The sequence below is a fragment of the Danio rerio genome, chromosome 16 (genome assembly GCF_052040795.2).
Source record: "Danio rerio strain M-AB ecotype USA chromosome 16, GRCz13ab, whole genome shotgun sequence".
Lineage (NCBI taxonomy): Eukaryota > Metazoa > Chordata > Actinopteri > Cypriniformes > Danionidae > Danio > Danio rerio.
Genome location: NC_141036.1, coordinates 57,635,070 through 57,660,995, shown reverse-complemented (window position 1 = coordinate 57,660,995; position 25,926 = coordinate 57,635,070). Strand labels below are relative to the sequence as shown.

The window sequence follows — 25,926 nt, the reverse complement described above, 5'->3', positions numbered from 1 at the left end:
GTTGAGCACGAATGATGTTTTTAAGAATATAGGAAACCAGTAACCATTGATTTCCATAGTAGGAAAAACAAACACTACTGTACTAAGCGGTTACCACTTTCGAACATTCTTGGAGACATCTTCTATTGAGCACAGAATATGTTTTGAAGAATGTTGAAAACGGGTAACCATTGACTTCCATAGTAAAAAAAAACAAAAAACAAACACCGTTAAAGTCAATGGTTACCGCTTTCGAACATTTTCAGAACAAGTTCTTCTATTGAGCACAAAAGACATTTCAAAGAATGTTGGAAACGGGTAACCATTGACTTCAATAGTACGGAAAACAAACTCCATGAAAGTCAAGGGTTACCACTTTCGAACATTCTTGGAAACATGTTTTCTATTGAGCACAAAAGATGTTTTGAAAAATGTTGGAAACCAGTAACCATTGACTTCCATAGTAGGAAAAACAAACACTATGGAAGTCAATGGTTACCGCTTTTGAACATTCTTCAAAACCTCTTCTTTTGTGTTCAACAGAAGAACAAACCTCCTAAAGATTAGAAACGAGTAAAAGCTGAGTAAATGATGATAGCATTTTCAGTTTTGGGTGAACTGTCCCTTTAATTTGAACTCATAAAAATATCACTATTTATTTTTATCATGTATTTCTTCTCTCATATTAATAACAGCTGTGAAAACTTGCCAATACAGAAACAGAAGCAAGTCAACGCTGCATATGAGCAATATTAGTGTGTGGATTCGTTCTGAATTATTCATTTCTACTCTGTTTTCTAGTTTGCCTCGCAATAATGACAAGGAAACGTCCCTAACGTGCAGCAACACAGCAGGTACTGAATATGAAGAGAGACAAAGAAAAAAAAGGCGGCATTAAAAGGAATATGAGATATGAGAGCATGAAACATGTTTGTCCCAGAGCTCAAAAGCACAGTACAGTAGCATCTGGGTGACTTTCAGGATATCTGCACGCTTCTGACAGCTCAACTAAATGCAGATGCAATCTTTCTGCATGTCTGTTTACTCATGGGACTGAACTAAAGGACGCAGCGCTCAATTTCATACTCCGCTTCACCGGGACACATGAAGATCCAGGATCTTGTAAGAGGCGGAAAACCTGCACGCACCAACCCAATGGCTTATCATCGGATTAGTTCAAAAAAGAAGCACGTCTTTTTTCCTCCTCAAGCTCGAGGGATTTTTTTTTTTCAACAAAATGACTAATTCGCAGCCATCGGATCATGCGATTGGTGAGACTGATAGTTTCCTGAGGCTAATTGGGTTGTTCTGATAGCGAACAGCAATTAGGAGATAAAGTAGCAGAGGTCCTGAATCTGAGGGACTGGCAGAAAACACTGTTAGGGATCATCAACATCGAATGCATCTGTGCTTCTAAGGCCCTGTTTACACTAAAATCTTTTAGTATCAGACGTCGTTTAAGAAGGAAAACGATCCACGTCAACTGGGGTTTCTACTAACAATTCAGCTCTCCATCCATACTATACCACTGAAAATGCACATCACGGGACCACACACACACACACACACACTCTGGCATGCGCTGCTGCATATGCACACGTCTGAGCTCCAGGCAGTCAGCTGGTGCTTCGAGCACAGCTTCCCAGGTGAGAGTAGCGTACGTTTGACAGTTCATAAAGGATCTTCCACAGTTGTGAAGTCCTAGTTGGAAAATCTTCCATTTTAAGCTCAGCCTAAGGACTTCCTTATTGTCCAGATAACTGAATGTTTGGAAAATAGTAGGGTGTGCTGTCTGAATAAGATTTGAAGTTTTGGATACCATCATTACCTAGGTTCATTCCTCAATTATCTGCAAGTCAGTAAATCAATGTTTTTTCTTTCTTTTGTTTTAAGAGAAGTTTTAAAGATATTTGGTGTATATTTGGCATATATATTATATATATATATATATATATATATATATATATATATATATATATATATATATATATATATATATATTATATTGGTATATATTTGGTATATTTATTCGTTAATTCAACACATTTTCCATCTCAGAAATAATATATATATATATATATATATATATATATATATATATATATATATATATATATATATATATATATATATATATATATATATATATATATATATATATATAAAATATATATATATATATATATATATATATAGATTGAGTCAGAATTATTAGCCCTATTTAGATTTTTTTTTTCTTTTTTAAATATTTCCCAAATGATTTTTAACAGAGCAAGAAAATTTTCACAGTATGTCTGATAATATTTTTTCTTCTAGAGAAAGTCAGATTTTTTTTATTTTGGTTACAATGAAGGCAGTTATTAATTTTTTTAAAAACATTTTTGGGACAAAATTATGAGCGCCTTTAAGCAATTTTTTTTTCCGATAATCTACAGAACAAACCATTGTTAAACAATAACTTGCCTAATTACCCTAACCTGCCTAGTTCACCTTATTAGTTAAGACTTTAAATGTCACTTTAAGCTGTATAGAAGTGCCTTGAAACATATCTAGTAAAATATTATTTACTGTCATCATGGCAAAGATAAAATAAATCAGTTATTAGAAATGAGTTATTAAAACTATTATGTTTAGAAATGTGCTGAAACAACCTTCCCTCTGTTAAACAGAAATTGGGGGGAAAAAATAAATAGGAGTCCTAATAATTCAAGGGGGCTAATAATTCTGACTTAAACTGTATGTATGTATATATATGTATATATATATATATATATATATATATATATATATATATATATATATATATATATATATATATATATATATATATATGCACAAAAAAAGGCACTGAATCGGAGTAAAAAAATATTGAGTGCATTGAAATATGTTGACCTACTTTTGCGCTGCCCTATGCTCATTTTAGAAAAAATAAAAAATAAATAAATAAATAGAACTTCTATAAAATCTGCTTGATTTAAAACATTCAGCTTAGTCCGTTTATTAATCCAAGGTCGCCACAGTGGAATGAACCACCAACTTATCATATATATCAGCATATGTTTTACGCAGTGGATGCCCTTCAAGCTGCAACCCATCTCTGGGAAACATCCATACACACTCATTCACTCTCATACACTACGGACAATTTAGCCTACCCAATTCACCTGTACCGCATGTCTTTGGACTGTGGGGGAAACCAGAGCACAAGAAGGAAACCCACGCGAAAACGTGGAGAACATGCAAACTCCACACAGAAGCAACTGACCCAGCCGAGGCTCAAACCAGCGACCTTTTTGCTGTGAGGCAACAGCACTACCTACTGTGCCACCTTGATTTAAAACATATGGATTCTTAATTTTTTTTTGTCTATTTAGATATGATTAGATCATAAAAGCCTATAAAAGCATGTCAGTACAGTGTGCTGACAGTCCCAGGATTCAGCATTTGAGTCTGCAGCGCACAGAAGAGCAGCAGAAGCTCAGTTTGACTTCAGACGATACTGAACTCCTCACCTCATTCCCGCACTGACCTTTCATATTGTCTATAACCGGCAAAAATCCATGTTCCTCACTTCTTTCAGCAGAGCAACACTCCAAATGTCAAGTGTACTGATATTTCAACAGTACAGGCCGCATTATTACGGTAAAGCCCGACACGAACAGGTCCTGATCCTGCACTGAAAGCAGCTGATTTATCATCAACTGAGTTTTGAAGGCATTGCATTTATAGAAATATATAGGCTTAATGAGATAGATAGATGATATATAGATGATCGATAGACAGACAGACAGACAGACAGACAGACAGACAGACAGACAGACAGACAGACAGACAGACAGACAGACAGACAGACAGACAGACAGACAGACAGACAGACAGACAGACAGACAGACCGACCGACCGACCGATATATGAATAAAAGACATGGTCCCTCTAGCATGTTCTGAGTCATCCCCGAGGCCTCCTCCCGGTGGGACATGCCTGGAACACCTCCCTAAGTAGGCGTCCAGGAGGCATCTGAAACAGATGCCAGAGCCCCCTCAGCTGACTTTTCTAGATGTGGAGGAGCAGCGGCTCGACTCCGAGCTCCTCTCGGGTGACAGAGCTCCTCACCCTATCCATAAGGGTATGCTCTGCCACCCTGCAAATTAAACTCATTTCAGCTACTTGTGTCCGAGATCTTGTCCTTTCGGTCATGACTCAAAGCTCATGACCATAGGTGAAAGTTGGAACGTAGGTTGCCTGGTAAATTTGCCTTTCGGCTTAGATCCTTCTTTACCACAACAGACCGATACCTGGGTTAAGGACTTTCCTCCAACCTGGAGATGACAAGCCACCTTTTTCCGGTGGAGCACCATGGCCTCGGCCCTGGAGGAGCTGATTCTCAGCCACATCACACTTTTAAATTTATTAAATATAGATTTTTAGTCATTAAAATAAAATGAAAAAATCTTTTAAATATTTAACCAAATTTATTTTTCCTAATTATTTTTCAACATAATATTTTTAATAATAATTAAAATTTGGTTAATTAGGTTTATTTATTTATTTATTTATTTATTTAGGCAATTTGTTTTATGCAAGTGTTTTTCAGTTTTTCCATTTGTACACTCATAGCAATTGGAGTTTATTTATTTATTTATTTATTTATTTATTTATTTATTTATTTATGTATTTATTTATTTATTTATTTATGCATTCATGCATTTATGTAATTTATTTCTGTAATTATTTATGTATTTATTTATGCAATTTATTTATGTAATTTATATTATGGCAAGTTTTTAATTCTGCTTTTCGTTTTGTATACATAGCACTTCGAGTTTATTTATATATCTATTCATTTATGTATGTACATATGTATTTATTTATTTATTATGGTAAGTTTTTTATTCAGTTTCATATACTTGTAGCACTTTGAGTTTGTTTATTTATTTATTTATTTATTTATTTATTTATTTATTTATGCGATTTGTATTATGTACGTTTTTTATTCTGTTGTTTGTTTTGTATATTCATAGCCCTGAGTGTATTTATGTATTCATTTATTTATGCTATTTATTTATTTATTTACACAATTTATATTATGGTAAGTTTTTTATTTATTTTTTTAAGTTTTTCATGTTGTATGCTTGTAGCATGTAGAGTTTATTTATTTATTTATTTAAATAAAAAACATAAATAAATACATAAATAACTACATAAATAATTACATAAATAAATAAATAAATAAATAAATATAATTAATAAAATGAACTATTATAAATAAATGAACTATGTTTGTGTATTTGTTTGAATCTGAATTGAATTTGTTTGTTTGTTTGTTTGTTTGTTTGTTTGTTTGTTTGTTTGTTTGTTTGTTTTTTCATTTCAGCCTTGGATTATCACCAAAAAAAAAAAAAAAGACAACGAACGAAAATACTTTGTTGTGGTATATTTTTTTCCCTTCCATCATTCAAACTGTAATTCAACATCCTGTATGTAGTGGTCAGTTTGCTCTGAATTGTATTCAGTCTTATCATCCACACATGCAGCGACAGCATCCTAATAGAAAAAGCCAACCACATTTATAACATTTCTACACAGTCAGCAACTCTGTCAGCACACACACAGTACTGTGTAAAACACCAAGCGCTCACAGTTAATACAGAGAGACTCTGATCTCAGAACTGTGCAGCAAGTGATCCCTCAATACTCTAATAAACACAAAGCAAAAACACAGTCCATTTTAGATGCCACTTCAATTATCAAGCCGTATATAAAGGATAAATAACCAACACAGGCTCAGGGGAAATATGTGCTTTAGTTTATATGTTCGTGAAACTGCAAAAACGTACTTCAACGCACATTAGACTGTAGTTTGTATGTGAAATGAACACTAGGGGGCAGTTTGACCACAACAACTTTAGTTCTTTACACACTAATGCCACTTACAGGATTATTTAATGCATTTCTTTGCATAGCACCAAATAAATAAAGGATGTATACACTGTAAAAAAAATAAATGTAGGGCTGCACACACTTCAATTGTGTTGTTCCAACAAAAATTGATTAAGTTAACAAATTTAGATGGATTGAATATAAACAAAAATTCCCAAAAAATCTCCAAAACTATGTATAAGTAGTTGAATAAGTATGAACAAGCAACACAATATTTTACAAAATGGGCTAACGGTAGCCTATAAGCATTAATAAAACAACTTTTGCATTGGGATGTCATGTTGATAAACCATATTCAATCCTGTGAGCAGAGAAACAAAATCATCTGCAAAATACGACTTAAAACACCCTAAAGAAACAGTAAAATAGGATGTAAAATCCTCATTTCACTTACCAAACATGTTCCCGATGTGTCCGTTCCTGGTCAGAGGTCGGAGTTCGTTCTTGCCCCAAGCGTAAAGCTTATAGTTGTCCCAGGCAAACTTCATCATCTGAAACAACACAAAACAAATGTGGGAAATTAAATTAAATGTGCTTCTTACAATTTTTTATTTTTTATTTATGAGAATGTTATGAATGACAAGAAAAAAACTGCAGAATTGAATCATGTTCCACGAGGTCTATTTGTTTCTGCTGGTGGCAAAAAATGCTGTCATAATTAGCAGTGCAGAAACGCAGCAGACCTGCAGGATCACATTAATCAAATACATGCATAAATTCATGAGCGAACCCACTGTTACCTGCAAACATTACCAAGGAAATAAATTAATAACCACACAAATGATCAATGCTTTCTCAGCCAGTGTGTTGTTCTGTGTTTGAAACAGTATCCGCCCCAAAGCTGGACTCAAAGTGAGCTTTTCATCATATTTTAGGGATTTACAGAGGGGGAAATAAGTATTGAACTCGTCATCCGTTTTTATCAGCACTTTTCTAAAGGGGCTGCTGCCTTGAAATTGTCACCAGATGTTAATAACAACCAAAGAAATTCATATATGCAAAGAAAACAAAACTAATTAGTTGGCTAATGAAGTTCTGTGTAATAAAATGATACGACGCAGGGAAAATGTAATGAACACATGAAGAAAGGGAGGTGTAGAAATGCAGTGAAAGCCCAGACAGCAGCTGAAATCTCTCAGTAGTTTTTCAGCAAGCCTCTGCCCGTTCTCAGTGTAAATGAATATCAGCTGCTTCAGTCCAACATCTACATCAGCAGGAGGATGAAGACGAACCCAGGGTGGACATTTCAGCAAGACACAGACATTTTGATCCGCAGACATTTGATCCAAAACACAGTCAAGGAGATTTCAGATGCTTTCAGAGAAAGAAAATCAAGCTGTAGAATGGCCCAGCCAATCACATAACAGATTCCATCAAGATTTTGATACTCTGTTAAAGGGCACATAGTTTACCCCTTTTTTATGATTTAATATTAACATTATGGTTGTTCTGAGTGTGCCAGTATAGGTTCAGTTCAACACACAGTTCAGATGTTTTTATTATAATGTGTTAAAAAGTGTCATGTTGGGGGCGTTTACACTGCTGTTTAGGGGCGTGTTGCTTCACAGTTTCGGCTTCCCGCCCAACGTAACAAGGGGGCGGAGCCAAGAGCTCCTACGCTCTGTGTTTACAACAGACAGGCTGACAGAGAGAGAGAGCTAAGCTAAGCTATGCTAGGATGAGCATTCAGTCGTACATGTATGAGTCGGACACAGACCAAGCAGAGAGTACAAAATCATTTGTGTCTTTGTATAGTCTCGGTGTAAAAGTGCCAAGCGTGTACACCGAGACTAACCACACACACTGAATTAACTTAAGTTCCGCCGCGTTTGCGCCGACAGAAACCCACGCAGCGCCAAGCCGCTGACCTGAAGCTCACTGCGTGCAGCCCGACAGAAACCCACGCAGCGAGGAGCAGCTGACCCGAAGCTTCACCGCGTACACGCCGACAGAAACCAACGCAGCGCGGAGCAGCTGACCCGAAGCTCCACCGCGTACACGCCGACAGAAACCCACACCCAGAACTCGGAAATGCATGAAGCCATGCAAAAGCTACAAGCAATAATTCCGATTCCAGCGATAATGTGGAGAATATTGATCTTGTGTTGAGCCCAATGAGCTTTTCATCAAAAAATAGAGCACTGGTGTTACTTTAGTTATATTGCTTTGACTCACACACTGAAAATAGCTGGCGTGCAACAAGTAACTGAGGATATGATCGTGAAGCAAGGCTGTCAATCAATATTGGTGGGGGGGGGGGGGGGGCATTATTACGTAAAGTTGCGGTCAGTCTTAAAACCGCTCTAATTGGTCCAACGTTTTTTTTTTTTGTTAAATTTGAAAAAAAGGACTGTGTGTGTTTATATCACCCCAAATGACGGTCTATACACTATACCTACACACATGTCTGTCCAAACAGCTTAAAAAGTAGATTTTTCACCATAGGTGCCCTTTAAAGTCTGTGAGAAAATCACACCTGAGCAATGCATGTGCCTTCATTCTCCATATGAGAGGCGTCTTAAAGCTGCCGTATTTTGTCATATCATTTCTTAAAACAAAACAGTATTTTTTTGCTTGTCCAGAAAATGCAGAAAAAAACTAAAAATGGCAGTTTTATTAGTTTTCTTTGTGAAGTTTATTCATAAACTAATTTCGAGAGGATCACGTGCTTATGATTGACACGGTTGGCCCCGAGTCAAGCTAATGTACGAACCACCAATCAGACTATTCCTAACCCAGTATAAAAACCCAACCACACTTTACCTTTAGTCATCTTCGTCTTGAAGAATCCCCCCTTCCACCCCTTCTCCTCCTCTTTTCTACAGGGCAGCACGGCGGCCCAGTGGCTAGCACTGCGGCCTCACAACAAAAAATGCCTCCGACTCAGGTATCCACCCAGCATTTTTGTGTGGAGTTCATGTTCTCCCTGTGCTTGCGTTGGTTTTCCCCGGGTCCTCCGGTTTCCTCCCACACTCCCAAAAACATGAGACTTAAGTAAATATACCAAATTAGCACCAAATTCAGTTCTGTCAGCAACACATCACCTTAGCAATCCTTAAGCCTGATTTATACTTCTGCGTCAAGTGACCGGCGTAACCCACGGCGCATGCAACGCGCGTGGCTGTGCATTTATACTTCTGTGCGCTGTCTCTGTTGGTCTGCATTAACACTTCCGAAACGCTAGTGGGCAGTGAGGTGTAAATGTTCCTCTGTGTCGAGTTTCTTCTCTGCTGTTTTGCTTTTCCTGAAAACTTCCTGGATGTACAAGTGGCTCAAACTCACTCATTTTGAGGCAGGAACCGGCAAACGTGCAACAACTTTAACTATGAGGTAAACACAAAACAAAACTTTCCATCCGGAGCTCCTTCGCGGGACTCCACACTTGTAAACAATCAGGCTTGCACCATTCGCGCGGCTCTCGGTCCCGCCCAGACTAGTCAGCGCTACCAAGCCGACCAATCACAGAGCTAGCGGTACGGGTCGTTGCGACGTGTAGTAACATTTTTTGAGAGGTGCACGTCAGCGACAACGACGGCCACGGAGAAGGGCTATGCGTCAGCGCCGTAGCATACGCCGGCGTTTGACGCAGAAGTATAAATTAGCCTTTACGCAGCAGGTGGGGGGGGGGGGTTCTCGAGATTTACCTGAGCTCAAACTCCCCTCTCGCCCTGCAACTGGAGGAAGCTCCAGGCTCGAGGCTCTCTCCCAGGACAGCATGCCAAACTAGCTTATTACCAATCATCAGCTAAGTGTGAACTCTTGAAATTCCGTTTAAAACTAGAAATCAAATGAACAACACGTACACGGACCGAAATACTGTGAAAAATTCCTTGCTCTGTTAAACATCATTTAGGAAATATTTGTAAAGGGAAAAAATTCACAGGAGGGCAAATCATTTTGACTTCAACTTTACCTTAAAAAAATCAGTAAGTCCAATGAAACACTTTTTTTTCAGTGCATGGATGTGTGTTCGAGTCTCCAGGGTTGATCTCCGAGAATGAGTGTTTCTGCTTCAGATGACGTCTGGCACCAAAAACCTCCACAAGACACGCTCTGAAAAAGACTTTCTTCCCCGGAGGAGGAAGCCAATAATTGGTGTGGGATCGGCTCCAAGCACGCCATAAAAAGCCTTTCCGACATGATAGGGAATTAACAGGAAGAAATTCCAACTGTGATGCTCAGCGATCCTTATTTTAGCTCGACATGAAGGAGCAGATGTGGGTGAATGCTGCGATGGTCTGTTTCTGACGAACGCTTATCGGTACTAGCGCTTTGGTTTCTCTTGAGGGAGTTCAGGGATAAATAATAGCAGGTTTTCTAGCTGTTAAAACGCCATGTCCACTTTATCTGTGTGTAGAAAGCGGCACTGATAACAGTGCTGGCAGAGCTTTAACACTGATTTTATGAAGACAGAAGGGTAAATACTGTATAGCAAGATGTTCTGCATTTATTGTGCAAAAATATATGCATATCAGTGCACAGTTCTGACTCATTAGCATACAATTATGACTAAAGTACAACCAACAACTTAATGTTTTACTATTTTTAGGTATTTTAAGTTAGAATAATCAGCGAGTGGGTGGAGTCTAAGAGGAGAATTCAGAGAGGGAGTTGCTAGAGTGGGTGGAGTCTGAGAGTTGAATTCAGAGTGGGAGTGGCTAGAGTGGATGGAGCCTGAGAGCTAAAGTCAAAGTGGGAGTGGCTAGAGTGGGAGGAGTCTGATAGCTGAATTCAGAGTGGGAGTGGCTAGAGTGGGTGGAGTCTGCAAGGGTTGATTTAGAATGGGTGTGGCCAGAATTGGTGAAGTCTGTAAGGGCATATATAAAAAGGCTTGGTTATAGTGGGTGGAGTCTGAAAGCTGAATTCAGAGTGGAAGTGGCTAGAGTGGGTGGAGTCTGCAAGGGTTGATTTAGAATGGGTGTGGCCAGAATTGGTGAAGTCTGTAAGGGCATATATAAAAAGGCTTGGTTATAGTGGGTGGAGTCTGAAAGCTGAATTCAGAGTGGAAGTGGCTATAGATTGGATGGAGTCTGCAAGGGTGAATTCAGAATGGGTGTGGCCAGAATTGGTGAGGTCTGCAAGGACATATTTAAAAAGGCGTGGTTAGAGTGGGGGGAGTCTAAGAGCAGAATTCATAGTTTGAGTGGCTAGAGTGGGTGGCCAGAAAGGATCAAGTCTGTAAAGACATATTTGGAGAGGTGTGACTAGAGTGGGTGGAGTATAAGTGCCATATTTAGTGTAGGTGTGAAAACTGTGGGTGTAGCCTGAGAGGATCTATTTGGAGTTGGAGTGACTTGAGTGTATGGAGTCTGAAAGGAAGAACTTGAAGTGGGTGTGGCCAGAGAGGGTGGAATCTGAGAGGGAGGATTCAGAGAAGACATGGTCAGAGTGGGTGGAGTCTAAGGGTGTGAAAATTGAGGGTGGATCCTGAGGGGATATATTTGGAGTGGGCTGGCTAGAGTGGGTGGAATGTGAGAGGGTGGATTCAAAGTAGGTGTAGCCAGAGTGGGTGGAGTTTGGTGGGGAGGACTTGGAGCAGAGGTGAAAAGATGGGTGGAGTCTGAGAGGCTGGATCATAGTTGGGTGTGGTCAGAATGGGTAAAGTATGTAATAGTTAAAGTGGGTGGAGTCTAAGAGGCCAAATTCAGAGTAGGTGTGAAAACTGTGGGTGGAGCCTGAGAGGATCTATTTGGAATGGACTGACTAGAGTGGGTGGAGTGTAAGAGGGGGGATTCAATGTGAGTGTGGAGTAGGTGTCACACTGTTGGTGGTGCCTGAAAGAATATATTTGGAGAGGGAGTGGCTAGAGTGGGTGGAGTCTGAGAGGAAGTATTTGAAGTGGGGGTGGCTAGAGTGGGTATAGTATGTAAGAACTAATTTGGAGTGGCTAATCACCAAAAGCAGGTGGAATGTGAGACGGTCGACTGAAAGTGGCCAGAGTGGGTGGAGTCTAGTACAGAGGATTTGGAGTGAGGGGGAGTGGAGACAGAGAGGGTGGATTTAAAGTGAGTGTGTCCAGTGAAGCTGGAGTCTGGTGGGAAGTATTTTGTGCAGGTGTGAACAGTGGCGCAAAAAGGGGGTATGCAGTATATGCGGCGCATAGGGGCGCCACACATGGGGGGCGCCATTGTGCCAAAACTATTTTTGAAGTTATCCATATTAAAAGTTTCAAATAATATATATATATATATATATATATATATATATATATATATATATATATATATATATATATATATATATATATATATATATTTGTTAAAAATGTTTATTTAGCATTTTATACGCGTATAATATTGTATTTTATTAAATAAAAAAATCATTCCACCCCCCCCACCCCCATTTTTCATACCATATACATGTTTTTATGAATTTAATATGTATCATATTGATTCATCCAGCCTTTTGGTAACTTCTTAGCTCAAAACTTTTAATTTTAGCTACAAACAAAGTTATAAAATTTCAATTAAATAGAACATTTGTTTGTTTCTGTTTTTTTTTTTTTTTGTTACACTAAACATTTGACAGTCTTTTTTATTTAACTTTTAGCAGTTTCAGTCAATTGTTCTTGCAAAGACAGACCTTACACTTCTCACAGTATGCATGTGAGAAGTAATTGCAATGTTCTTTTGCCCTTTAGGACTCCCATGTCTATCATTTTGCAAGGCTAGTCAAGGTGATATAATCATTTAGTGAGGGAAATTTAAATTGAGAAGAAATTTGGGGTGGTAAGAGATGCATTTCTTTGCGATTTAACATGCTTAATGTAATTATACCTTTTACTACTTCATACTATTTCAGTTGTGTTCAGAACTGCGAAACTGTATTTTTTGATGCATATTGATATCTTTATGAAAAAATATCTTTAATTTATTGATGGAAATATTTTCCACATTTTATCACTTGCCTGTTATAAAATATAGTTGGATTGAAGGGGGGCGCGCAAAAGTTGAAGCCGCATACCCATCAGTAAATGTGCAGTTGCGCCCCTGGGTGTGAAAAGTAGGTGGAGTCAGAATGGGTGTGATAAGTGGGTGGAGTCTGGTAGGGACTTTTTAAAGTAAGGGTGACAATAATGGGTGGAATCTGAGTGGAAGTGGTCAGAGTGGGTGGGGTCTGAAAGGGCAGATTCAGAGTGGGCGTGACAACAGTGGGTGGAGTCTTGCAGGTCAGATTTGTGGTGGCTGGGCCAAAGTGGGTTGATTTAGTGTGATGAACATTTCAAACAAACATCCATTCTTTCATTTTCTTTTCAGCTTAATCCATTTATTAATCTAGGGTCACCACAGTGGAATGAACCACCAACTTATCCAGCATATGTTTTACACAGCGGATGCTCTTCCAGCTGCAACCCATCACTGGGAAACATCCATTCACACACACTTACATTATGGACAATTTAGTTTACACCACATGTCTTTGAACATGTGGGGGAAACCGGAGCACCCGAGGAAGATGCAAACTCCACACAGAAACGCCAACTGACCCACCAGCAGAGGCTCGAACCAGCAACCCTGTTGCTGTGAGGCGAACATGCTACCCACTGTGCACCATGCAGCCCTTCAAATAAACAAATATCTTCAAAATAGAAATCTTGTACACTAAGAAATGCTGGGTAGTCCTTACCCAGCAGTGGGTCAAACCAAACATTGGGTTAAAAAACACAATTGAAACTTACTTGAAAAAGTTAACCCAGCATTGAGCGTGTCCATATTTGACCCAACACTGAGTTATAACAACCTAGCAATCTATTTTTAGCATGTAGCATTATAAATGTCACTGTTGATTAATGTAACACATCCTCACCGAGTAAAACCTAATTTTATATAGATGTAAAAACAACACAAACACACACTCCTCTCTGATCTACAGTAGTCAGTATCTGCATATAAACCAACACATGAAATCCAGATGGCTTTAATAAAAGGATTCATAAATGTTTGGACAGCTTGTAAATCTAAAGGAATTATGACTCACAATCTGTCCATATGCAGATACAGTATTATCCTCTATGTGCTGCCACCACAATTTACATACAAATACCAGCAAAAACTGATAAGATCACGTCTCAGACGCGCTGACGGAAGGCCTTTATTAAGATCTCAGAACACACCGCTTGTAAATGACTCGGACAGCTTAAATGATGAGCAAATAAAGCCATTACAGAAACATCCAGTGCATTTTCCCCCAAATGAAGAACACATTCCCATGTCTGACACTTTGATAAATTGCTGCTCTCTGTGAAACATCTATCTTAAAATTGCATAAGCCTCTGCATGGCACATCAAACCATTCACATATCGGCTCGCCTGAAATGCTGTTTTTGCACACACAGAGAGAGAAATATATATATATATATTGACCAAATGGAAACATAATGAGTCCCCTGTGCGCTTCATGCGATCCCCAGATGAGATGAAAGCGAGCGTGCAGCCATTAATGGGCTTTTATCTGGCTGAGGTCTTTCATCCCAGCGCGGAGGTCTAGCAGGAAAGTTGCAACAAACTTCTGGAAGAACAAACATGCTGAAGCTCGTGTAACCTGTCAAGAACACGTTTCTCTCACATTTCACCCTGTAACCAAGACAAAAAGGTCTTTCAGGGGCAATATATGTTGGCCAAAGAAGATGAAGCCTCTTTCAAAAGGTCATAAAGCATTGGTTTGGTCATTGGTTTGAGAGGGCGGAGTCTTGGAGTGGAATGGGAGTGGATAGAGCTCAAGAGGGTAGATTTGGAGTGGATGTGGCCAAATTGGGTGGAGTCTGGTGGGGAGAATTCAGAGTAGGTGGGACAAGAGTGGGTAGAGTCTGAGAGGGTGAATTCAGAGTTTGTCTGGTCAGAGTGGGTGGAGTCAGGTAGGGAGAACTTAGAATAGACATGGCGAAAGTAGGTGGAGTCTGAGAGGGCAGATTTAGAGTGGATAGGGTTTAGGAGGACAGATCGATAGTGGGTGTGGTCAGAGTGAGTGTAGTCAGAGTGGGTGGAATTTGAGAGGCGTAATGGGTGTGGTCATTCTGGGTGGAGTTTGGGAGGGCGGAGTGGGAGTGATTAGAGTGGGTGGAGTTGGAAAGAGTAGATTCAGAGTGGGTGTGGTCAGAGTGGGTGGTTTCTGGTAGGGTGGATTGAGAGAGGGAGTGAATAGAAAGTGAGAAAGTGAACTCAGAGAGAGGGTGACTAGTGTGGGTGGAGTCTGAGAAAGTGAGTTTAGAGTGGGAGTGACCAGAGAGGGTGAAACTTGAGAGGGTGGGGTAGGAGTGTGTGTGCCCAAAGTGGAAAGAGTCTGATAGGGTGAATTCGGAGAGGATGTGGTCAGAGTGGGTGGAGTTTGAGAAGGCAGATTCAAGGTGGGAGGAGCTTGAGATTTGGAGAGATTAGTAGTAGGTAGATTTGGAGTGGATGTGGCCAAATTGGGTGGAGTCTGGTGGGCAGAATTCAGAGTTGGTGGGACAAGAGTGGGTAGAGTCTGAGAGGGTGAATTCAAAAGTTTGTCTGGTCAGAGTGGGTGGAGTCAGGTAGGGAGAATTTAGAATAGACATGGCGAGAGTAGGTGGAGTCTGAGAGGGCAGATTTAGGGTGAATTTGGAGAGGATGTGGTCAGAGTGGGTGGAGTCTGAGAAGGCAAAATAAAAAAAAGGAATAGAAATCTTCTTGTACACTAAAAAATGCTGGATTATCCCAACTGTTGGGTTAAAAGCATAATTTAAACTGAATTGAAATCGTTGACCCAGCATTGGGTTTAGTCCATATTTGATCCAACACTGAGAAATGAAAACCTGGCAATTTATTTTGAGAGTGTACATTCAAAGTGGGTGTGGTCAGAGTATGTGGAGTCTGAAAAAGTGATCTCAGAGAGGGAATGCCCAGATTAGGAGTTTGAGATTGAGAGGCGCAGTGAGTGTGACCTGAGTGGGTGAAGTTTAAGAGGGCAGATTCATATTGGCTGTGGTCAAAGTGGGTGGAGTTTGAAAGTGTAGATTTAGAGTAGGCCTGGTCAGAATGGGTGGAGTCTGGTAGGGAGGATTCTGAATGGATATCGAATGGAGTTAGTTTAACCAATCATGCAACAATAGTGTAAAGTAACAAATGCTGATAGAATTGTACAAAAATGTTACACAAATATATTTTTATATATATATATATATATATATATATATATATATATATATATATATATATATATATATATATATATATATATATATATATATATATATATATATATATGACATAAATATGGCTTTATTTTTAATTAAATCTAAACACTACTGCCATAAAAGAACATTTAATCACAAAATGGAATGTTTCAAAATTTCAGTTGGAATTTCTTATGCTTAAAAACAAAGTTTGTGAAGTTGTGATTCACCTCGAAGCTAATTAGTTTGGTTCAAGGCTCCAAAGAATATTTTTAAAATGTCTGTGGAGGAAAAATACCAAAAACACCTCATGTAACCAAGGCTGCTCTATTGTCATTAAAAATGAGACAATGCAAAAAATGTTGATTGCCTTAAGAACAAGCACCCTCTTCCTCATGCACAATGAAATTCAAATGATTTTGTGTTAAAATGTGACCTGCACATGTTTCCATGCCTTTCACCCACACACATGACAACAAGACGACAGGGTCTATCTGCCCAAACACTGCAGTAAATTAATGATGTGAGTTTTACAAAAGCTCACTAATAACCGCAGAGCCAATTAATTCTGCACTGAACGCCAGGAAACACGGATCTGATGCTGCAACAAAACTGCCTTCACTGTGAATAAGGCTGTTGTTTTTTAATAACACTTTAAGTAAACACTTTATCGGGGAAATCCAGATTTAAAGTTTGTTATTTATGCATCACATTTAAAAGATAAAAGAAAAATATGCCAAAAACTCTGATGACATCATTTTGCACTTATGGGCATGTACAAAGTTGCGTCCAATCAAATGCATTCTGAAATTAAATTGTCCCTCCTATCAAACCACAAACTATGTTACATTAAAAACACGTGTACAGGTGAATTGAATAAGCTAAACTGGCCCTAATGTATGCGAGAGTGTATGGGTGTTTACCAGTGCTGGGTTGTGGCTGGAAGGGCATCTGCTGTGTAAAACATATTTTGGATAAGCTGGCGGTTCATTCCAATGTGACAACCCCTGATTAATAAAGTGAAGTTAAGGAATATATTACATTATATTATATTATATTATATTATATTATATTATATTATATTATATTATATTATATTTTATTATATTATATTATATTAAATTTTTTATTATATATAATTTTATATAATTTTTATTATATTATATTATTTTACATAATTTTTCTATATTATATTATATTATATTTAATTTGTATATAATTCTTCTATTATATTATATTATATTATATTACATTATAATATATTATTATATATTATTTTATTTTATTTTTTATTGTATTTTAATATATCATATTATATTATATTATTTTATAATATATTATTTTTTATTACATTATATTATATTTTATTATATTACATTATTTTATATAATTTGTTATTATATTATATTATATTATATTATATTATATTATATTATATTATATTATATTATATTATATTATTTTATATTATATTATATTACATGATATTATAATATATTTTTTATTATCTTATATTATTTCAAATTATATTATATTATATTATATTATATTATTATATATTATTTTATTTTATTTTTTATTGTATTTTAATACATCATATTATATTATATTATAATATATTATTTTTTATTACATTATATTATATTATATTATATTACATTATTTTATATAATTTGTTATTATACTATATTATATTATATTATATTATATTATATTATATTATATTATATTATATTATATATTATATTATATTATTTTATAATATATTTTTTATTATCTTATATTATTTCAAATTATATTATATTATATTATATTATATTATATTATATTATATTATATTATATTATATTATATTATATTATATTATTATAGCATTTGTTTTACGCACATGATGCCCTTCCAGCAACCTAGTACAGGGAAGCACTCATACACTCCCACATTCACACACTCATACACTGTGTGCCAATTTACTGTAGTTCATCAATTCCCCTATAGCGCATGCGATTGGACTATGGGGCAAACCGGAGCACCAAAAGAAAACCCACAACAACATTAGAAGAACATGCAAACTCCACACAGAAATGCCAACTGGCCCACCTGAGACTAAAACCAGCAACCTTCTTGCTGTGAGGTGACTAAGTCATTTTGCCTTCGATTTATCTCATTTAACTCATTTAAAATACCTGAATAATCATCTTCCCTTTAAGTTGCCGAGAAAACTCTGAGAAGTGTTAAATATTAGAGCTCCTTTGGAGTTAATTAGCCATCAGTGATGACTGTGAGTCACCTTTGCAGAGGCATTCAGAAGAGATTTACACACAGTCATGTTTCATGCGTTCTCAAATAGAGCAGCTCACAGGAGGATTTCCTTTAAGGCAAGACAAATCTTCCAAATTATTGCACTATGCAAAATGGTTTCATTAAATAAGTGCTGGTTTGCAATTATTTCTAGCCCAAAAAAAATTGAACAGTTGTTATAATGAGGTTCAAACTAACTTTTTAAAACTAAATAATATTTAAATAATAGTAATTGTTAGTTAGCAATCATAAATAATTAGTTTAGTATATAGTAACAATGCAAACAGACAGACAAAAATAATTCATTCATTCATTTTCTTGTCGGCTTAGTCCCTTTATTAATCCGGGGTCGCCACAGCGGAATGAACCGCCAACTTATCCAGCAAGTTTTTACGCAGTGGATGCCCTTCCAGCCGCAACCCATCTCTGGGAAACATCACACACTACGGACAAATTAGCCTACCCAATTCACCTGTACCGCATGTCTTTGGACTGTGGGGGAAACCGGAGCACCCTGAGGAAACCCACGCGAAGGCAGGGAGAACATGCAAACTCCACACAGAAACGCCAACTGAGCCGAGGTTCGAACCAGCGACCTTCTTGCTGTGAGGCGACAGCACTATCCCCTGCGCAACTGCCTCTGCCCCTTATTCATCAGGGGTTGCCACAGCAGAATGAACCGCCAACATATCCAGTAAATGTTTTACACAGCAGATGCCCTTCCAGCTGCAACCCAGTACTGGGAAACACCCATACATACTCATTCACACTCAATTCAGTTTATTCAATTGCCCTATAGGTGTTCGGATTGTGCGGGAAACCGGAGCACCCGGAGGAAAGCCACGCCAACACGGGGAGAACATGCAAACTCCACACAGAAATGCCAGATGACCCAGCAGGGAACCAAACCAGCAACCTTCTTGCTGTGAAGTGACAGTGCTAACCACAGAGCCACACTGTTACCCCAATTTTAAAAATATTTAAGGTAATTATGCATGAACCAATTCCTTTTCATAATATCCAGAATATAAATATAAATCAAAAAACACAACTGCACATATTTTAAGAAATATTTTCAGCATTTAAAATATGCATAACAATTGACATCTACAGACACCAGTTAATAAATTGTGACAAAAAAAAAAGGAACAGTTGACAAAAAAAGAGTGTTTAGATGTTTTCTTTATACGAGACTGAAAAGTAGAGACATACTAGAGCCAAAGGTTGTAAATATGCAAGCAGCCGGAGATTTAAAAATACAAATAATAATCAACAAAATGTTGATTAAAAAACTACTGCATTAGATTATTAATTACAGACATGTTGGACTAGGTAATAATGCCCCCCATTACCCTGAGCTAGTCTTAGCCAGCCTGCGAGTCATCAGTTGTATTTAATGTCCACTTCTAGTCAACTACAGTATCAGACCCAAATCTGCTTCATCCTTTAACAGGCTGATATTTAATCAATAGCCAAAAAGCCCAAATAACCAAGCCATTGGTGTTGGTGCATAATGAAGCCCCGACTCTTGATAGAGAAGCAATTTGAGGCAATTATCAAAGTAAGAGATGAAAAGCGGGAGGCTGATGGATGAGCTGGATGCAGGATCTCTGTTGCCGGCGGTGATTGTGAGCAGCTGCTGTGGAAACAGCAAAAGGAGGAGCACAAGAGGACAGGAAACATACAGGCAGAAATACAGTGGTTAAGAGCTGAATAAAAAGCCACTGAACTCGGAAACTGACTGAAACCCACCGAGAAATCTGGATTATGGAAATATATGCAAATTACATCTATGACATGCAAAGCACATATTTGGATAGTTCATATGTGCAACATATATATTGAAATTGTACACATACTACAAGCATTATAGTACACTATATTTTGTAAGGTTAACTGTGTATATATAGTACACCCTTAATACAACACCATAACTTTCTGAACCTTTTGTAAAGCTTCTCTATACTGATAATGAATGTGAAAAGAGCTGTACAAATACACTTGAATTTAAATTAATTGAAATATTTAAAAAATGGCTGCTTAATATTATTAGCTATACAGATATCGAATATTAGCTATATATTAGCTATACATATGCATACACAGTATATACATATAAATATTAGCTATAATTTTATATATGCCTTCATATATATATATATATATATATATATATATATATATATATATATATATATATATATATATATATATATATATATATATATATATATATATATACATATATATACATATACATATATATATATATTTATATATATAAAATATATACAGGGCCGGAGCAAGCTGAACTGCCGCTCTAGGCAGAGGACGATCACGCCGCCCTCAACCTCAATGTGAAAACAAAAGTGACCGGTTATGAAAATGAAGTAAGGGTATCGCGGACCTCTTTTGTGCCGCCCTATGCATGGATATAACTGAGTGAGGACGTGCGAGTGTCACGGACCTCTATTCTGCTGCCCTATGCGCGGATATAACTGAGGACACGCGGGTGCTGAGGGAGGTGTCGCTGACGCCACCCTCTCTATTCTGTCGCACGAATATAACTCAGGACGCGGGTGGTGAGGGGGGTGTCGCGGACGCCGCCCTTTCTATACTGCCACCCTAGGCAGCTGCCTAGGTCGCCTCTATGGACGCGCAGGCCCTGCATATATATATATATATATATATATATATATATATATATATATATATATATATATATATATATATATATATATATATATATATATATATATTTATTTATTTATTTATATATACAGAGAGTGTCTCTTTTGCAATATTTCAACATTTCGTCACCTTAGAATTATAAGGTTCTCTCTGACATTTTTGTCAAAATTGAATTATTGACATATTTTTAATAATTGACAATGTTTTTACATTATGGGATGTTTTTGTTAACATTTTTACAATAGGGAAGTTGTTTACGTTTCAAGACTTTTTATTTAAAAAAAGAAATGTTACACACACACTGTTAGCTATGGAATGTAAAAACCTTGAAGTTTAATATCTCAAAATCATTCAGAATGCAGAGGTGACGGTGACGATTTATGTTGTTTTCTATTTTCTATGTTATATGCACAATTTTGTAATTCAACAGGTTAAAAAAATGATATATATATAAATATTTCAAACATTTCAAAATGTATGTTGTGTATGTGACATATTTTATATACAGTTGAAGTCAGAATTATTACCCCCCCCCCTGTTTATTTTTCCCCAATTTCTGTTTAACGGAGAAAAGATTAACACATTTCTAAACATAATAGTTTTAATAACTTATTTCTAATAACTGATTTATTTTAGACTGCATGGTGGCGCAGTGGGTAGCACGTTCGCCTCACAGCAAGAAGATCACTGGTTTGATCCACAGCTGGCTCAGTTTCTGTGTGGAGTTTGCATGGTGTTCACGTGGGTTTCCTCTGGGTGCTCCAATTTCACCCACAAGTCCAAACACATGTAGAGGTGAATTGAATAAGCTAAATTGTCCAAAGTGTATGAGTTTGAATGAGAGTATATGGATGTTTCACAGTCATGGGTTGCAGCTAGAAGGGCATCTACTGTGTAAAAACATATGCTGGATATGTTAGCGGTTCATTCTGCTGTGGTGACCACAGATTAATGAAGGGACTAATCCGTAAAAAAAATGAATGAATGAATGATTTATTTATTTTATCTTTGCCATGATGACAGTAAATAATATTTTACTTGATATTTTTCAAGACACTTCTATACAGCTTAAAGTGACATTTAAAGGCTTTTCTGGGTTATTTAGGTTGACTAGGCAGGTTAGGGTAATTAGGCAAGTTATTGTATAACGATGGTTTGTTCTGTAGACTATTGAACAAATTTAAAGGGGATAATAATATTGACCTTCAAATTAATTAATTCATTCATTTTCTTTGCTTAGCCATTTTATTAATGTGCGGTCGCCACTGAGGAATGAACCACCAACTAATCCACCATATGTTTTAAACAGCGAATGCCCTTCCAGCTGCAACCCGGCACTATGCAAAACTTTAAAATGTTTTTAAAAAATGTAAAACTGCTTTCATTCTAGTCGAAATAAAACAAATAAGACTTTCTCCAGAGGAAAATAATATTATAGAAAATACTGTGAAAATTTCCTTGCTCTGTAAAATATAATTTGGGAAATAATAAAAAAAAATTTAATTCAAAGGAGGGCTAATAATTCTGACCATGTAAAATCCAAATATGAACTTGTATGTCATATTTGTGATTTGCATTTATTTCCAAATTCAATGCATCAGATTTTAATATTGATATAAATCTAGTTGTGCAGTAGGATTATGAAGGAAGATTCTTCGGTTGCTTTTTGTCAAAAGAGCACATTCAAGAATACTTCATTATTTTGCCCACATCATTATTGGAACCACTTTCACAGGTATTTTGAAGACACAAGGCCATCGTCTGTCTACATTAAACAGCAAAATCTCAAAAGCAGCCTGTCAAACTCAGATGGCATATTTCAATTTAACAATGAAACCTAATGGCAGAAAAAATGTTTCAGGTTGGTCCAGCAATGCACACGTGCAGTCTCAAGTTGCATCTTAAGATTGTTTCTACGGCAACCGGAGCTTATAGAAAGCAACAGTAATGTTTGTCTGGATGTAAGAGCTATCCAAAATTTTCCCCATGCAGGGGGAAAAACAAAATTGAACAATTAAACCTGATAAAGCTTTAAAAAATAGACAGTTGCGACATTGAGGATGTTATCGATTATATATATATATATATATATATATATATATATATATATATATATATATTAATATATATATATATATATATATATATATATATATATATATATATAATCGATATAATATATATATATATATATATATATATATATATATATATATATATATATATACATACATACATATATATACACATACATATATATATATATATATATATATATATATATATATATATATATATATATATATATATATATATATATATATATATATATATATATATATATATGCTGACTTTTAAAACTTTTAAAACAATAAACATTCATTCATTTATTTATTTTCTTTTCGGCTTAGTCCATTTATTAATCTGGGGTCGCCACAGCGGAATGAACCGCCAACATATCCAGCACATGTTTTTATGCAGCGGATGCCCTTCCAGCTGCAATTCATCTCTGGGAAACATCCATACACACCCATTCACACTCATACACTACGGCCAATTTAGCCTACCCAATTCACCTGTACCACATGTCTTTGGACTATGGGGGAAACCGGAGCACCTAGAGGAAACCCATGCGGACGCAAGGAAGAACATGCAAACTCCACACTGAAACGGCAACTGACAAAGCCAAGGCTCGAACCAGCGACCTTCTTGCTGTAAGGCGACAGCACTACCTACTGCGCCACTGCGTAACCATAACAATTGACATAATTCATATAACAATTAATAATGGAGTTTGTGCAGGACGACTGTCTATGATGCAGAACAAAAAGGAATCTCACAGACTGCTATATATGAAGTGGCCTAGTCAAAGTCCTGACCTGAATCCAATTGAGATGCTGTGGAAAGACCTTAAAAAGACGATTCATGCTCGAATTGCAAAAATCCTGGAAATATTCAATGCATTCACTATAATCTCCCACTCAAAAGACACCGTATCAATGCCTACTAGTCCTCTCCGTGATAAATGTCCTGACCAGGAGCTTGGATCTTTTTTTAAATGATGTGGGAATCTGGAAAAGTACAAAAAGTTTGGAATGAGGTGTGTGTTGTCCTATCTAAAATTATTGAATATCCTGTACTCGTGAATCCTGCCATTTTATTACTGAGCGTTGATTCTACGTTGAATCTCACACAGCTACAGAAAGCTGTTTAGCTGGCTGGCTTCACTTCTGCAAAAGAACTCCTAGCCCAACACTGGCTGCCTTCACATAATTTGGACACGTACAAGTAGTTGGTACAACTTCAGGACATTATAATGTTGGAATTATCCACAGCTCGAGTGAACTTGGTAGAAATGAATACATTAAAGAACATTTCTCAGCTGATGACAAAATCTCCATGTTTAATGCACAAAACAATGTTCAGGATCAAGAATGGTTGCCTTATTTTGTATAATTGAACTCTTCAAGAATCAGATGCAAAACCTTCTAAATCCATTTTTTTAAATGTCACTTTAGACAATTCTTTGGTTTTTAACAAGGTAGACTTTCTTTTGCGTCTTAACCAGCTAAATCCATGTCTGCTTTTTTTTTGCAAAAACCTCTAAATCCAGCTACTGGGACAAGACAGTATTCACTAAAGATGAAATTAGATAATATTATTATATTACCAAACATAAAACATACACAACCACCTAAAAAACATAAATCTGTCAAGTAAATGGCGGTTCATTCCGCTGTGATAAACAAGAGTAAAACGAGGTTTCTGTGGCATAAAATACAACACCAACCAGACAATATAACTTTTGAAAAATTGTCCATAAAACTCACTTTTTTGAACTCTTCAAATTATAAGTTGTTGGAATAAAGATCAAGGTCCCATAATGCAATTCAAAAGCATAACAAAAACATGAATCACAAAATACGGAAATTACTGTTAATTCACAGATGTTTTTTTACAGTGTATATACACAGTTGAAACCAGAAGTTTACATAAACTATAAAAAAAGGAACAACCATTTTTTAAATGTCTGATGGTAAATCATACTAAACGTTTACTATTTTAGGTCCGTTAGGATTACCTAAATCATTTTCATTTGTTAAATGCCAGAATAATGAGAGAATTTTTTTTTTTTTTTGAGAATTTTTTTATTAATTTCTAGACAGTCAGAAGTTTACACACATTTCCTTGGTATTGTTTTAGCTTTGCTTTTAAACTATATAACTTTGGTCAAATGTTTTGGGTATCCTTCCACAATCTTCACAATAGTTTGCAAAAATTTTGACAGACAGAATTGGTGTAACTGAGTCAGATTTGTGGTCTTGCTTGCACAAGCTTTTTCAACTCTGCCCACACATTTTCTATAGGATTGAGTTCAGGGCTTTGTGATGGCCACTCCAAAACATTCACTCTGTTGTCCTTAAAGCACATTTGAACTAATTTGGCAGTATGCTTAGGGTCATGGTCTGTTTGGAAGACCCATTTGTGGCCAAGTTTTAACTTCCTGGCTGATGTCTTGAGATGTTGCTTCAGTATTTCTACATGTTCTTTCTTCATGATGCCATCCATGCTGTGAAGTGGACCAGTCCCTCCTGCAGCAAAACAGCCCCACAACATGATGCTGCCGCCCCCATACTTCACAGTTGGGATGGTGTTTCTAGGCTTGTAAGCTTTCCCCTTTGTCCTCTAAATGTAACACTGGTCATTATGCCCAAACAGTTCAATCTTAGCTCCATCAGACCACAGGACATGTCTCCAAACATTATTCCCAGTGTAATTTAGCTAATTGTAATCTGGCTTTTCTGTCAATTCTAGCTTGTTAATTTCCCCATGTTGTCACACAAGGAAGCAGTGTGTTTGAGGTTCTCCTATTCTACAGTTGTGCC

The 25,926-nt window shown here is 36.7% G+C and overlaps 2 protein-coding genes across 4 annotated transcripts in view; both read right to left on the bottom strand.

Moving 5' to 3' along the window:
• slc9a1a (solute carrier family 9 member A1a) overlaps positions 1-25,926 on the bottom strand; it is a 407,815-nt gene that overhangs the window by 133,882 nt on the left and 248,007 nt on the right. The window lies entirely within an intron of this gene.
• LOC101882461 (mannosyl-oligosaccharide 1,2-alpha-mannosidase IA) overlaps positions 1-25,926 on the bottom strand; it is a 356,204-nt gene that overhangs the window by 188,510 nt on the left and 141,768 nt on the right. For all 3 annotated transcript variants that reach the window (XR_015512119.1, XM_087288103.1, XM_087288102.1), the window contains exon 2: positions 6,314-6,410. Coding sequence is in view for 2 of the 3 variants with exons in the window: in XM_087288103.1 (XP_087144229.1) it covers positions 6,314-6,410 (97 nt within the window). In the remaining variant the exon portion in view is untranslated. The remainder of the gene's footprint in view (positions 1-6,313; positions 6,411-25,926) is intronic.